The following is a 12,260-nucleotide window of genomic DNA, read 5'->3' as shown; positions in this document are numbered from 1 at the left end:
CCTCTGCAAGTGTCTTTAACTCTCAATGGAAATACATACTGTGAATGTGAGGGATCATAAAATATGATGAAAAGACAGTGGTGGATCAATCTCTTAGCTGCCTGTAATGAAAACTTAAAGGGAAAAAATGCTGAGTATAAACGCCACTGGCATCGTTGAGCAGCCTCATATATGCAGTTATTCAACTCGCCTTGTAAACACAGAGCAAAACAAAAGCACAGCACAATGAGAATTCATATCCCCACGCTCAGGAGGCTGGCGATGCCGTTCCTAAGGTCGCCCCCAGAACCTAAGCCCTTTCAGTCATGATTGTTTTTTTTTTTTTTTTGCGGTACGCAGGCCTCTCGCTGTTGTGGCCTCTCCCGTTGCGGAGCACAGGCTCTGGACATGCAGGCTCAGCGGCCATGGCTCACGGGCCCAGCCGCTCCGCAGCATGTGGGATCCTCCCAGACCAGGGCACAAACGCGTGTCCCCCGCATCGGCAGTTGGACTCTCAACCACTGCGCCACCAGGGAAGCCCCAGTCATGATTTTTCAAAAAGGCACATCGGAGACCAAGATGGAATTCTCAGGAAGCATTCTGTAGGAAATTAGAGGCAGTTTTATGGATGTGTGAGCTTTAATCCAGGAACTATACGTATAGAGTCCTGAGCCTTGCCAACTCTTGCCAAAATGTATCTCATTCCATCATTGCTCTGTTAACAAGGGGTCAGTTTCTGTTCCACAGAAAACACCGGATGCAAGTGAGGGCCAAGCCACCCGAAGCTGGGATTGCTGAAGATCCAGAGGTTGAGGAGTGCTGGCTGCTGTGCCCTTCACTGCCAGCCACTACAGGCAGGGCCACAGTTACTGAGTCACCTCAATTCTCGACCCATAAAAAAGGGCTTCCCTGCCTGTAAAAGAAAGGGCTTGGACTAGATTAATTCATTTGAAGAATAACAACTGAGCACCCACTATGTGAAAGGCACTGTGTGGCAGGCACCACGGAGAGGAGCAACAGTTAGACGCAGGAGCCAGCTATGCAGTGCTCCCCTGCTACGTAAACAGTGACGTCGTTCGTGCTGCCCGTGGGAAAGTGGGGAAGAGCACAGCCGGGGGTGATGAACCAGGGGCTCTACCTCAGTCCCCACCTAGCTGCCCTGAGATGTGAGGAGAGCACAGCTGTAACCCATAGAGACACATCAGTGAGCTGGGGTCACTGCTGGGAAGCTCTGAGCTAGACATGCATGGAGGGTCCTCAGGAGAAGTGTGATCCTTCAGAGGCTCAACACACTGTGGGAGCGCAGGGAGGGAGACTCCAAGTAGGCAGAATTCCCCATGACCAGAGCCCTGGGGCATCTCTTTGGAAGTCTGCCATCCCAGTGTCCACACACCATTGATCATATGGGTCCACTGCTCAGTGACCATGATGGAGGAGAGGGCAGAGAGGTGGGGGCAGAAGGGAGGAAGGAACAGCAAAAGACAACACTGGCAGGATAGGAGGACAATACTTACCTGAGATTTGGAGCTGGGAAATGCTGATGCTGTCATCCACATGGCCCTGGGTTCCTTGGAAGCTTGAAGGAATAAAGTTACTGGCTGAGGACCAACTGCCACATGTACCTATGGCTCTGGAAAACTGATTCTTTCAGCAAATACTGTTTGAGATTCAGGCAAATAAGACCCAGGGTCCATCCTCAAGGAGCCCACTGGGCAATGGACTCACAGAAAATGATTTTTTAAGAACACGTAATAAACCAGGAAGAAATGCAATTTGTTCCTCTCTGGTGCTACCCAAGATGGGAAATGGATGTAGCCCAGACTTATTTATTAGGCTTCTTAAATGATATTATGCTATATTTCCTAATGATATTAAGCTGTATTTCCATCCAGGTAAGGCAGGGAAAACAAGCAATCAGGGAACTCAAAAGTCAAAAAAGCAACTTGGCGAGGCCATGATTTGTGCATGTGTGTGTACTTCACAAAAGGGTTAAGTGGACAGAAGTAAGAGAGGGAAAATCTAGAAAACCTCTAGAGAAATATAAAATGGTCATGTACAGTAAGTCCACCCCTACAAGTGTTCTTCTTTTTCAGTAAAGAAAAAGAAAACTGAGCAGTGACCTGACCCAAAACTATCAGAGGAAGAAAAGCAACATCAGCTCAAGACTGAGCAGCAAGAAAAATAAGACTCTGTTTGCCAGATAAAATAGGAAATATCTGCAGCTGGATTACCTCTGTGTCAGTCACAAAGGGTCAGTCTACTCAGCACATAACCGAGTTTCTCAGCTTCAACTGAATCCCCTCATCCAAATTAAGCCATCTCATTTCTGATTCATAAAATGCTATTTCACAAAAAAGTGAGTCACTTAATTACTACCTAATGTAACATAAATTACATTTGCATTCACTTAAAACAATTTCCTAATTACAAGAAAACATAAAAAAAAGGTTCTGAGTGTGATTTTTAAGATGCCGGAACAAACCAAGATTTAATTTAAAATATATTTACAATAACTACAAACGATTACATGATTTTTTCTTAAAGGTCATATCTGCAACAGAAGAGAAATATTTTGCTTTAATCTGATCCTTTACTTCTAATGGTTTATGGGTCTTCAGAATTGATAAAGCATTTTAGCACAACTGAAACCCAGCACGAGGCACTGTGGGCACAGGTGAGTGAGAAATGGAAAGAGCAACACTTGGTGGAAGACACTCCCCTGCAGGACAAGAGACCATGCTCTGCAGCAACAGAGCTATTGCCAGGTTTTATTCACACAATGATGATCTCTCATAGGACCTTGTGCAAAGCACCTCAGTCTTTTTTCATATGGGATTGAGCATGTTAACTGTCACTCAGGAATCAAGAGTTTTTCTGGAAGATAAAGAAGTATCTATAAAATGTACCATGATCTTAGAGAAATATAGTACAAGATTTTGAACACTATTTATCAGCAGCATACGAGAAGAGTCATGGGCTCCAGTAGAGCCATATGCTGGCTGACCCTTTGCTTTTCATCTAAGACTTAAGAGACCTTATAGGTAATGACAGAATAACTAATGATAAAATAAAGACAAATTTGCCTTGGTATCTTAGGAGTCTACATCAACCTAAATAACAGTATCTGGCAGTGGATATTTAAAATCTTTATTGGTATTTAAGCTAATATAAATGCTAACATCAAAGTTTGTCAGACGTGTTAAGAGAACACAAAGCTACATTGTTACATAAATACTAAGATGATACAAAAATCCACTTTCTTTTACCTTTGAAACCCAACTACATGGGATGTGGAAATATTTTTTTATAAAGTAGATAATCTGTTTTATCAATAGCTAGAAAGCCATTTTTGTAAGTTGTCTTTCAGCTGAAAAAACAATACACTACTTACATCATATTGGAAAAGGAATGACCTCAAGATTTCCAAGCAACACAGCTCTTTTTCACATCTGAACTCCCCTGCTGATCATTAGGAACAGTTTCAGATGTCCCATTCTTGGCTTTCATTTGTGCCAAACCCTGGACAAGTCTGTAACAAGGTTATGGTAGCAAAACACTGCGTTTCTGCACGGGGTGCTAAGTCGTCTGTCCTCCCTTCTTCTTAGCACAGCATCATTCACATTAGTCTGAGGTCTCTCCTAAATCAAGCTGTGCTTATATACAGAGGAAATATGAAAGCAAAGTTATTTTCCTTCTATCTCTTGTAAGCTAATAAACTACCTCAAATTCATTGTTTAACTGAATATACTGTTCTGTGCTTAGAGATGCTGTGGTCCAAACTCTGTCCTCAGTCAAGGTGAGGCAGAGGTGAATATGGCCCCAAAAGGCTCAGTGCTGGATCAACACACTCAAGAATGGGATAGATAGTCTTTTGTTGGTAGGTATTTGCAGGATACCTTAAAAAAGGGAGGGGGGCTTCCTTATCTGATCCAAAATGGTGCTGTTTTCTGTATCACATTCTTACACAATTCCCAATTATCTAAAATGCTGAGGAATGAAAGACAGCATTCTGTTTCTTTTGACCAAGTAGCTGGAAGTATTAAAAAGTTAAGGTAGACTAGAAATAAAACACAATTCCAGTATGTTTTAAACCAGATTTAAGTTTTTTTTTTTAATTCAAATTGACCCAAAGCAAAACTTACATTACAAAGGAAGAACAAAATACATTATGATATAACACACTAGGAGTTACATGAAAGCTAAATTTGTGGGCAAAGGGCCTCATCCCAATCACATTCTGGGCTGATGAGCAATTCTGCAAGAAAGTTAGAATCTCAGTTTTTGTATGGTCCACTCTGGTAATTAAAATACACATTTTCGTCTCATAGGGTGTGTATCTGACAAATCAAGCTAGACTCCCTCACGCTCCAGATGTGTACTCTTGCTACTGCCAGAACACTGAATTCTCTAGCGGAAATGCTGTTCCAAGCATGACTGATAATGAATTAAAAAAACAAAATAGTCAAGTCCTCCAAACTAACAAGCATGGATTATTCTGTGGTAAATAGTTTAGAAATATGGGAATTAAATAATCTAAAAAACTTACTCTGCTGTACATTTATAAACACAAATATTTACACACAAAAAAGTCTGTTTTTAAAAGATGAGGTTTGCAGTTCATTAATGATCATAATCTTTTATGAGCTGGTTTCTTTGGTGTACTTGCCAAATATATTTCTATAAAGGTTTAGTAATAGGCTTAAATAATAAATTTCAAAAGAAACATAGAAGGATCAGTGACAAATTTGATACTATTCTGAACATTTCAGTCAAGATTCTGGAAAAACCAATCAGTTGATTTTCTGAAAATATTTGTTCTCATTATGTTACTACAGAAAGCTTCTCTGCCAATCAAATTCAAGTGCAGACCGGCACGTTCATCCCTATATTCCACCAGTTACCAACTTGGAGACATTTTAGTTACTGTTAAATATGATATGTGATTGGGATTCTATTAACAACAAAAACAAAAACATTCTTTTTAAACTTCCAGAAAAATGAAACCTCAAACAATAAATAATGGAATTATACACTTCTTCATTAAATAGAAATTTTGATTCCAGGAAGAGCATTCATAATTTTTTTCTGAAGTCGCAGCAGCAATACAGAACAAAGAATTTACCTTCATCTGACCTTTTTACTTGGAATTCCCTGACTCAAACTCAGTGGCTAACTTAATTTGGAAACCTTTGACTGGCTGGGGAAAGAAAATCATTTTGAACTAACTGAATAAATTAATAGACACATGAGGAAATAAGTCCTGTGCAAATGTAACATTAACACCACTGCTCAGAGTGCAGGACCCCACAAGCCCTCCCATCTCCTCGTCTCCCTGGGCCCAGGGTTTCAGGGAGAAGTAACACAATTCATTTCTGGCCATGCCAGGTCCCTGATGCCGCAAATGTGTCCTAGCTCTGACCTGGCTATTGGTTTCCAGAATGAGAACACAGCTCAGCTCCTAGCTTCATAAAGGACTCTCTCTCAGAAGATAACTTTTTGGAGATATTTTTAGGAAAAAAAAAAAGACAGACCACCCATTTCTATCCATCATGTTCCAGTTACAGTTTGGGGATGGTTACAAAACTGGCCACACTCTTAGTGGCTCCCTGTAGAAGAGGCTACGTAGCCCATCCGTGATCCCCCACAACAACCTCTTCCCGAAGCTGCCCATTCTTCAGAAACCTGTACCCAGCCTAGGCCCAGCAGATCAGACATCTGATGCCACAGCTACTCTGCATCCAAGAGAATAAACTCTGTGCTTGAGGAAATAACACTGCTGGCTCTGAAAAGGGTAAAGCCAGAGTAGACTCCTAATTTTCAGGTGAAATTCAGACAAGAGAAGCCCTTCATCTTGTAAACTTCTGATAACGAATTTATTACTGGTATGTAACTATTCTGAAATTTCCTAAAGCACTAAGAACAATACTGGGATATTTTTAAAGTTTCTTCTGAAACTAATATGATGACAAATCAAGCACAGAACTCATTTCCCAGGGCATCACCATAGATCTCTAATGCCTCTAGAACCATTGTTATTGACACTTTATCATATTTATGTTTACACTGCAAACATATGCCAATCAACCCAGAAAATAACTGTTCTGAAGAGTGTCACTGTGCATAACTTTAAAATAGATAGGAAATGCTTAATTAGCATATTAGGAATTAACCAGATTTACAAATGTGCACCCATTAGAAATTTTACCCTTTAGAAATTTTATTTCAACTGGGAGGAAAAAAACACCATGAAACCACCCCAAATTATTTAACCATTAAAGCCAAATGGTTTAACAATATTTGGGGCTATTTTTAGGGAATACTCTACCACCAGGACATGAAATTTTCGGCTTAAAGTGAAGTAAAAGACAAAGCTTAAAATGGAAATTGCAACTGACATACTATGGTTCTGCAATTAAAATTAGTGGTGGTTCCTGTTCTCACAGGCATGTCAAAGCCAGCTGTGGAATGAGGAACATCAAGTGAAATAATGGATAAAATACACCAGAAAGAGTACTGCACTGGAGGCACTGTTTTAAAAACAGAATACACGGGCTTTATAAAGTTATTTTCTTTCCCATTAGTTTTTTTAAAAGCACAATTCAACTAGAGACAGAAGTTGAGACGCAACGTCTCTGGGTAGTGTACTACAGTTGTTAAAAAAATAAGTTTAAAACAAGAGCACACCAACAGGAAAGCAGAGGTAATGGATTTATGTCATCCAAAGCTACATTAATTAGGAAAAGAACAGTTTGAAACAGCCAATTTGTACTCATTAAAAATGACTGAGGTGACAGCGTTACTTTAAAATTTTCTTAGAGCATTTTCCAGTAGAACCCAGGATACCCCGGGTAAAACTGTGCCTCCAAACTGTAACAAGTGCTCTGCTGGTTTATAATATTGTGCACATCAATGAAGCCATAAATTTGGAAAGGGTAAATTCTCCACTCCTAACCTGCTTGTGTCATTTTGGAAAAACAATTGTTTTAAATGCGATATTGTATAGAAAGCTTGAACCTCGTAAACTTGGACCAAGAAACCAAATTAAGACCTTCAAGCATGTGGGGTGTGTGTGTGTGTGTGTGTGTGTGTGTGTGTGTTTATATATATAAAAACATCCCTCCCCTACAATGAAAACCAAACAAACAAACAAACAAAACCTATAAGTGTATACCTGCTTTCTGATTTCACAGCAAATCAGAAATTGCATAGGATATACTTTGTGCAAGGCAAAAAGCCTTTTAAGTATCTGGAATATAACTCCTAATCTTGCTCACAGTTCTGTGTATATCAGATATCATCAAATTTGTGTTTTAAGTAGTCTTTCATGACCTTGGCAATTGGTAGTTCATCAAGTAGCTTTAGGTTTTGAAGGCCTATACATTGTCGAATTTTAATTCGGCACAGGTCCTGCAAGTTTCTGGGCTGTCCTATAAAGACAGAAAAAAGAAAATGTTACAAAGCTGAAAACCACAACATTTAAGGCGGGCTTTAAGGTTTTGAAAAGAATAGTTTATTTCACTGGGAAGTGTCTCTCTGTGGACTTTACATGCAAAGGATCAGAGAGACTCTAGCTAAGAGGACATTTCCTGGGTACCTTCATATGGCGTCTCATTTGATCCTTTTCACATCCCTGGGATGGTCGATATTTTCACCTCCATTTTACAAATAGGGACACTAAAGATCAGGGATTTTAGTCAATTGCTCAATGTCAGACGACCAATTAAAGCTTTTTAGACAGAGGCTAAAACCAGATCTTCTGACTCTAAGCCTGGTATACCTACCAGTACAAACTGGAATGTCAGTTATTGTCCCAGGTAGGCCTCTAATATGCTGGGTGAACCAGTGTGAGGCAAATCACTCAGTTTCTCAACCTGAAAAGTGAGAGAACTAAAAGAGATGCTTTCTAACAAGGCTCCTCCTGTCAGCTCACTGTCCAGGGCACAGAACACAATCCTGGGGATCTCTCCCAAATGACATCTGCCCCGCTGTTCACCATGATTCTGGACACAGCAGAACTTGGCTGTGGGGAGAGCGTGGACTGGGAGGGCGGGGGGGGGGGCGGAAAAAGCACCCCAAGCTATTCTGAATCCCCATCTCTTCAGACATGCCACCCTGACCATCTGCCAATAAAAACCTCTGCTATAACCCAACTCAAAAGAAAAATTACAAAATGCAATTTCTTTCACTTTTGAATACTTTGTTTTACCGAATCAATACAGATGGCCACAAACACAAGAAAAAATTCTTTGCCACAGAGCCTCAGAAGTGTTTGGATTCACATAAATTCTACTTTCATATTAAATGGTAATAATAATACAAACTAACATATGTTGAATGTGTACTCTGTGCCATGTAGTCTTATAAGCTCCCGACATATACTAACTCGTTTAATCCTTTTACGAGGGAAGTACTTTGATCAACATCCCCATTTTACAGACTGCTTGCATCTCTAAGTAACATGCTCAAAGTCAAGCAGGAAGCTATACTTCAGCGATTCTCAAACTTCTTGGCCTCAAAACCTCTTTACAGGGACTTCCTTGGTGGCACAGTGGATGGGAATCCGCCTGCCAATGCAAGGGACACGGGTTCGATCCCTGGTCTGGGAGGATCCCACGTGCCGCGGAGCGGCTAAGTCCGTACGCCACGGCTGCTGAGCCTGGGCTCTAGAGCCTGTGAGCCACAACTGCTGAGCCTGCGCTCTAGAGCTGCCAGCCACAACTACTGAGCCTGCGATCTAGAGCCTGTGGGCCGTGACTGCTGGGCCCGCGCGCCTGGAGCCCGGCTCCGCAACAGGGGGGGCACCGCAATGAGAGGCCCGCGTACCGCAGCGGAGAGTGGCCCCCCGCTCGCCGCAACTGGAGGGGGCCCGCGAGCAGCAGTGAGGACCCAACGCAGCCATAAATAAATAATAAATAAATAATTAAAAAAAAAAAAAACTCTTTACACTTCACCATATTAGAAGTTAAAACAGAAATTTCAGAAATACTTAATTTAAAAATAACAAAGATAAATCCATTATATGTTAGTTAACATAAATACCATAGTTATGAAGGTAACAATATTTTCAAAAATAAATGAGAAGAATGGCATTCTTTCACATTTCTGAAAACCTTTTAAAGGTCTGGCTTAACACATGATAGCTGAACTCTCATATATGCTCCTACACCCAATCTGCTGTGATGAAACCACATCATCCAGTCTCTGGGGAAGTCCACTTACTCTCATAAAAGAAGAAATGTGGAAAAGACAAATAATGTCTTAGTATTATTATGAAAATTGCTTTGACCTCGATATCCTGAAAGGGTCTGGCTAACTCCAGAGGTCCCCAGGCCATACATGGAGTACTACTGCTATACTTAGTACTTACTTGAATAGTACTCGTTTACAGGGATCACCATTATTCAAAATTAAGTAATTCTTTATAAATGAAAAAGAGTCCTTAAAACTTAGACCTCTGCTCTGTAAGGCCTGTGCTTTCCAAGAGGTACTTAATACATGGTCTCTTAACAGAATCACAGCTGAAGCTACTGCTTTCCTAAAAATGGCTGTAAGCTAGGGGCACGTGTATCCGTGGATGTCTGCATAAGGATCCCTGTGAGGCTGTAGCACTCACTCATGAGTCTCTTGGTGAGGTATGTCCCCCTCATCGTCCAGATCTCTACTAAAAGGGCACTGCTGAAAGGGAGATGAGGTCAGGTTCCCCATCGGATTCTCTCCGAGCTCCTTTTCTCTACAGTACTTAACAAGGCTATGATTTTACATTTACTTGGTAATTACCCATTAATGTCCATCTTCCTCACATGTTTCACGAGGGTAAGATGATTTCTGGCTGCCAATGCAAAAGTCCAATGCCTAACACAATACTCAACAAATACTAGTTGAACAAATGAACACTTAATAGGCTTGTCCTTAAAGTATAACTCATTGCAAAACACACCCATGTCAACGGCAAATCATTTTCTAACCTGTTTTGAATTATTTTTCATCACCATTCATGGGCTACCTTTAGGAAGAGGATAAATTATCACTGTCATTTTTCAATAAATGCTTATAGTATTTGATCTGCAAATGCAAACCAGAATATGTATCGGATTTGAATCTTCTTTTTTTAAAGAATTTGATTTTCCTAATAGATGGCAGGTTCTTTTCAAGTATAATATTAATGAAAAGAACAACCACGATGTATTCAGGCAAAAAACAGATGACACAGAATTGACATATATAAATATACATGTGTACTTAAATGAAAACATATCATCTAACAATGTGGAAAACCTGTATTATTGGAATTTGCTTAGCTAAGATAGAAAAGATGGAGACAATAGGTTCCAAACAGGGGATCTTCTGATGGTCTCGTTTTGTGGCAGATTATACTCTCCAAAAACGACCACAGTACCTCCTATGCCTCATGCTCTTTTTTTTACAATGTGACTGGATACCCCACCATTAAGAGACAGTATCTAGGTTCCCTCTCCTTGAAACTGGGTGGGCTCATGACTATGGTGGAACTCAGATCATAGCTTTCACTTGGCTCTTGGGACATTCACTCTTGGCACACAGCTATCACCACGCCATGAAGAAGTCTCAGCAGTCTACAAAAAGGAACTGAGGTCACTGCCCAACATCCAGGCTGAGCTCCCAGCCAAGTGCCTGCACAACTAGCCAGCCATCAGGGTGAGCCCTTTTGACAGTGGAGAGGCCCCAGTCAAGTGGCTCCAGATGACACTGCTTGGAGTAGAGAAGTAAAATAATCAATTATTATTATTTTAAGCCACTAAAATTTGCAGCATTAGATAACCAAGTGAGATTCTGGGACGTGGAAGTAGGGGGTTGTCATTAAAAAAAAAAATCTAAAATAGATGGCTTTGTCATTGGGACCAGGCAGGGGGGAAAAGCTTTGACGAGGCTGTTGGTCAGGGCTTAAAGGAAAGTTTTAAAAATGTTACTAGAAGCTGGAGGAAAGGGGAGACTTTTAATCGTTTAATAAGTTCAAGGGAGGCAGCTACAGAAATACTACCACCCTCAGAAGCTATTGGTGCATTAGCCTTCCCCAGGGAAAAATGCACTTTCTATGACTAAATATCAGAAAGTTTTACTCAGTTTGCTACCGAATTTTCTTCTTCTTAAGCAGTGTGTCGTGGCAGTCTTTTAATGTTTGGGGAGAATGTGATCTTTTGAAGATTTCCTGACCATGTATAATTCCTGTCTGCAGAAAGACCTTGAATGGTAAAGGCCAGAGTGGTTAAAAGCATCAACTCTGCAGCCAGCATCAACTGCTGGCCCCAGTAGCTCTTGGGTGAGCTACTTAGCCTCCTGCCTTGGTTTCTGCATCTATGAACTAAGGATAACACCACCTACATAATAGGCCTTACAAGCACAAAAAGAATTCGTTTTGGTAAAGTGCTTACAATAGTTCCCAGGCATATAGTAAGAGCTATAGAGTATTTGGTAAATAAATGTTAAAATAGTAATTTTAAATACTTGTAAGGGTATGTTTTGCTTCCCCTTCTCAGAAAAGTAGAGGGCTCCTTTTTGGAAGATGAAGCTTCCTGGTGTTAAGACGGTAAGAAAACTAGCTGACAACTTAACAGTAAAAGAACAACTCGTAATCTAGTCCTGGGAAACAGTGCTGAGCAAACTGATGGAAATCATATTCTGGAAATCACTACATGACCTGGATTCGGCAGAGATGTGAGAACTTTGTATAAAAAAGCTGTGCAGTGATGAAGTGAGGTTGCGTCGTTATACTACTGCTCCACAAATAGACAGATATTCCCTCACCTTGCCAGGTAGTAGCACTGAGTGAAAAGCGGGCTACATAATAAAGAGTAATAAAGACTAATTGTAATGACTGTTATTTCTAAAACTATTTAAGGACCCATTTTTTCAAGAGTATCATTTTAGGAATAGAAGATTATGACTGAAAAAGAAGTACAGCCATACCTCATTTTATTGTGTTTTGCAGATACTGCATTTTTTACAAATTGAAGGTCTGTGGCAACCCTGAATTGAGGAAGTCTATCAGTGCCATTTTTCCAGCAGCATTTGCTCACTTCATGTCTCTGTGTCACATTTTGGTAGTTCTTGCAATATTTCAAACATTGCCATTATTATTATATTATTATGGTGATCTATGATCAGTGATCCTTTTCTTGAAGTTACTACTAGGCTAAAGGCTCAGATGATGATTAGCATTTTCTAGCAATAAAGTATTTTTAAAATTAAGATACGCACATTGTTTTTTTAGACATAATGCTATTGCACACTTGATATACTACAAT

The 12,260-nt window shown here is 40.3% G+C and overlaps 1 protein-coding gene across 1 annotated transcript in view; it reads right to left on the bottom strand.

Annotated features, from left to right (window-relative positions):
• Positions 1-309: 309 nt before the first annotated feature.
• ASB7 (ankyrin repeat and SOCS box containing 7) overlaps positions 310-12,260 on the bottom strand; it is a 52,904-nt gene continuing 40,953 nt past the window's right edge. Inside the window, exon 6 of the mRNA XM_022598864.3 lies at positions 310-7,406. Coding sequence (XP_022454572.1) covers positions 7,267-7,406 — 140 coding nt within the window. The 3' untranslated portion in view covers positions 310-7,266. The remainder of the gene's footprint in view (positions 7,407-12,260) is intronic.

Source organism: Delphinapterus leucas, chromosome 2, assembly GCF_059928025.1.
Source record: "Delphinapterus leucas isolate spDelLeu-1000000601 "Yukka" chromosome 2, BTC_Dleu_Yukka2, whole genome shotgun sequence".
Classification (NCBI taxonomy): domain Eukaryota; kingdom Metazoa; phylum Chordata; class Mammalia; order Artiodactyla; family Monodontidae; genus Delphinapterus; species Delphinapterus leucas.
Note: the sequence above shows the minus strand (reverse complement) of the source record. Positions and strands in the feature narration are given on the sequence as shown.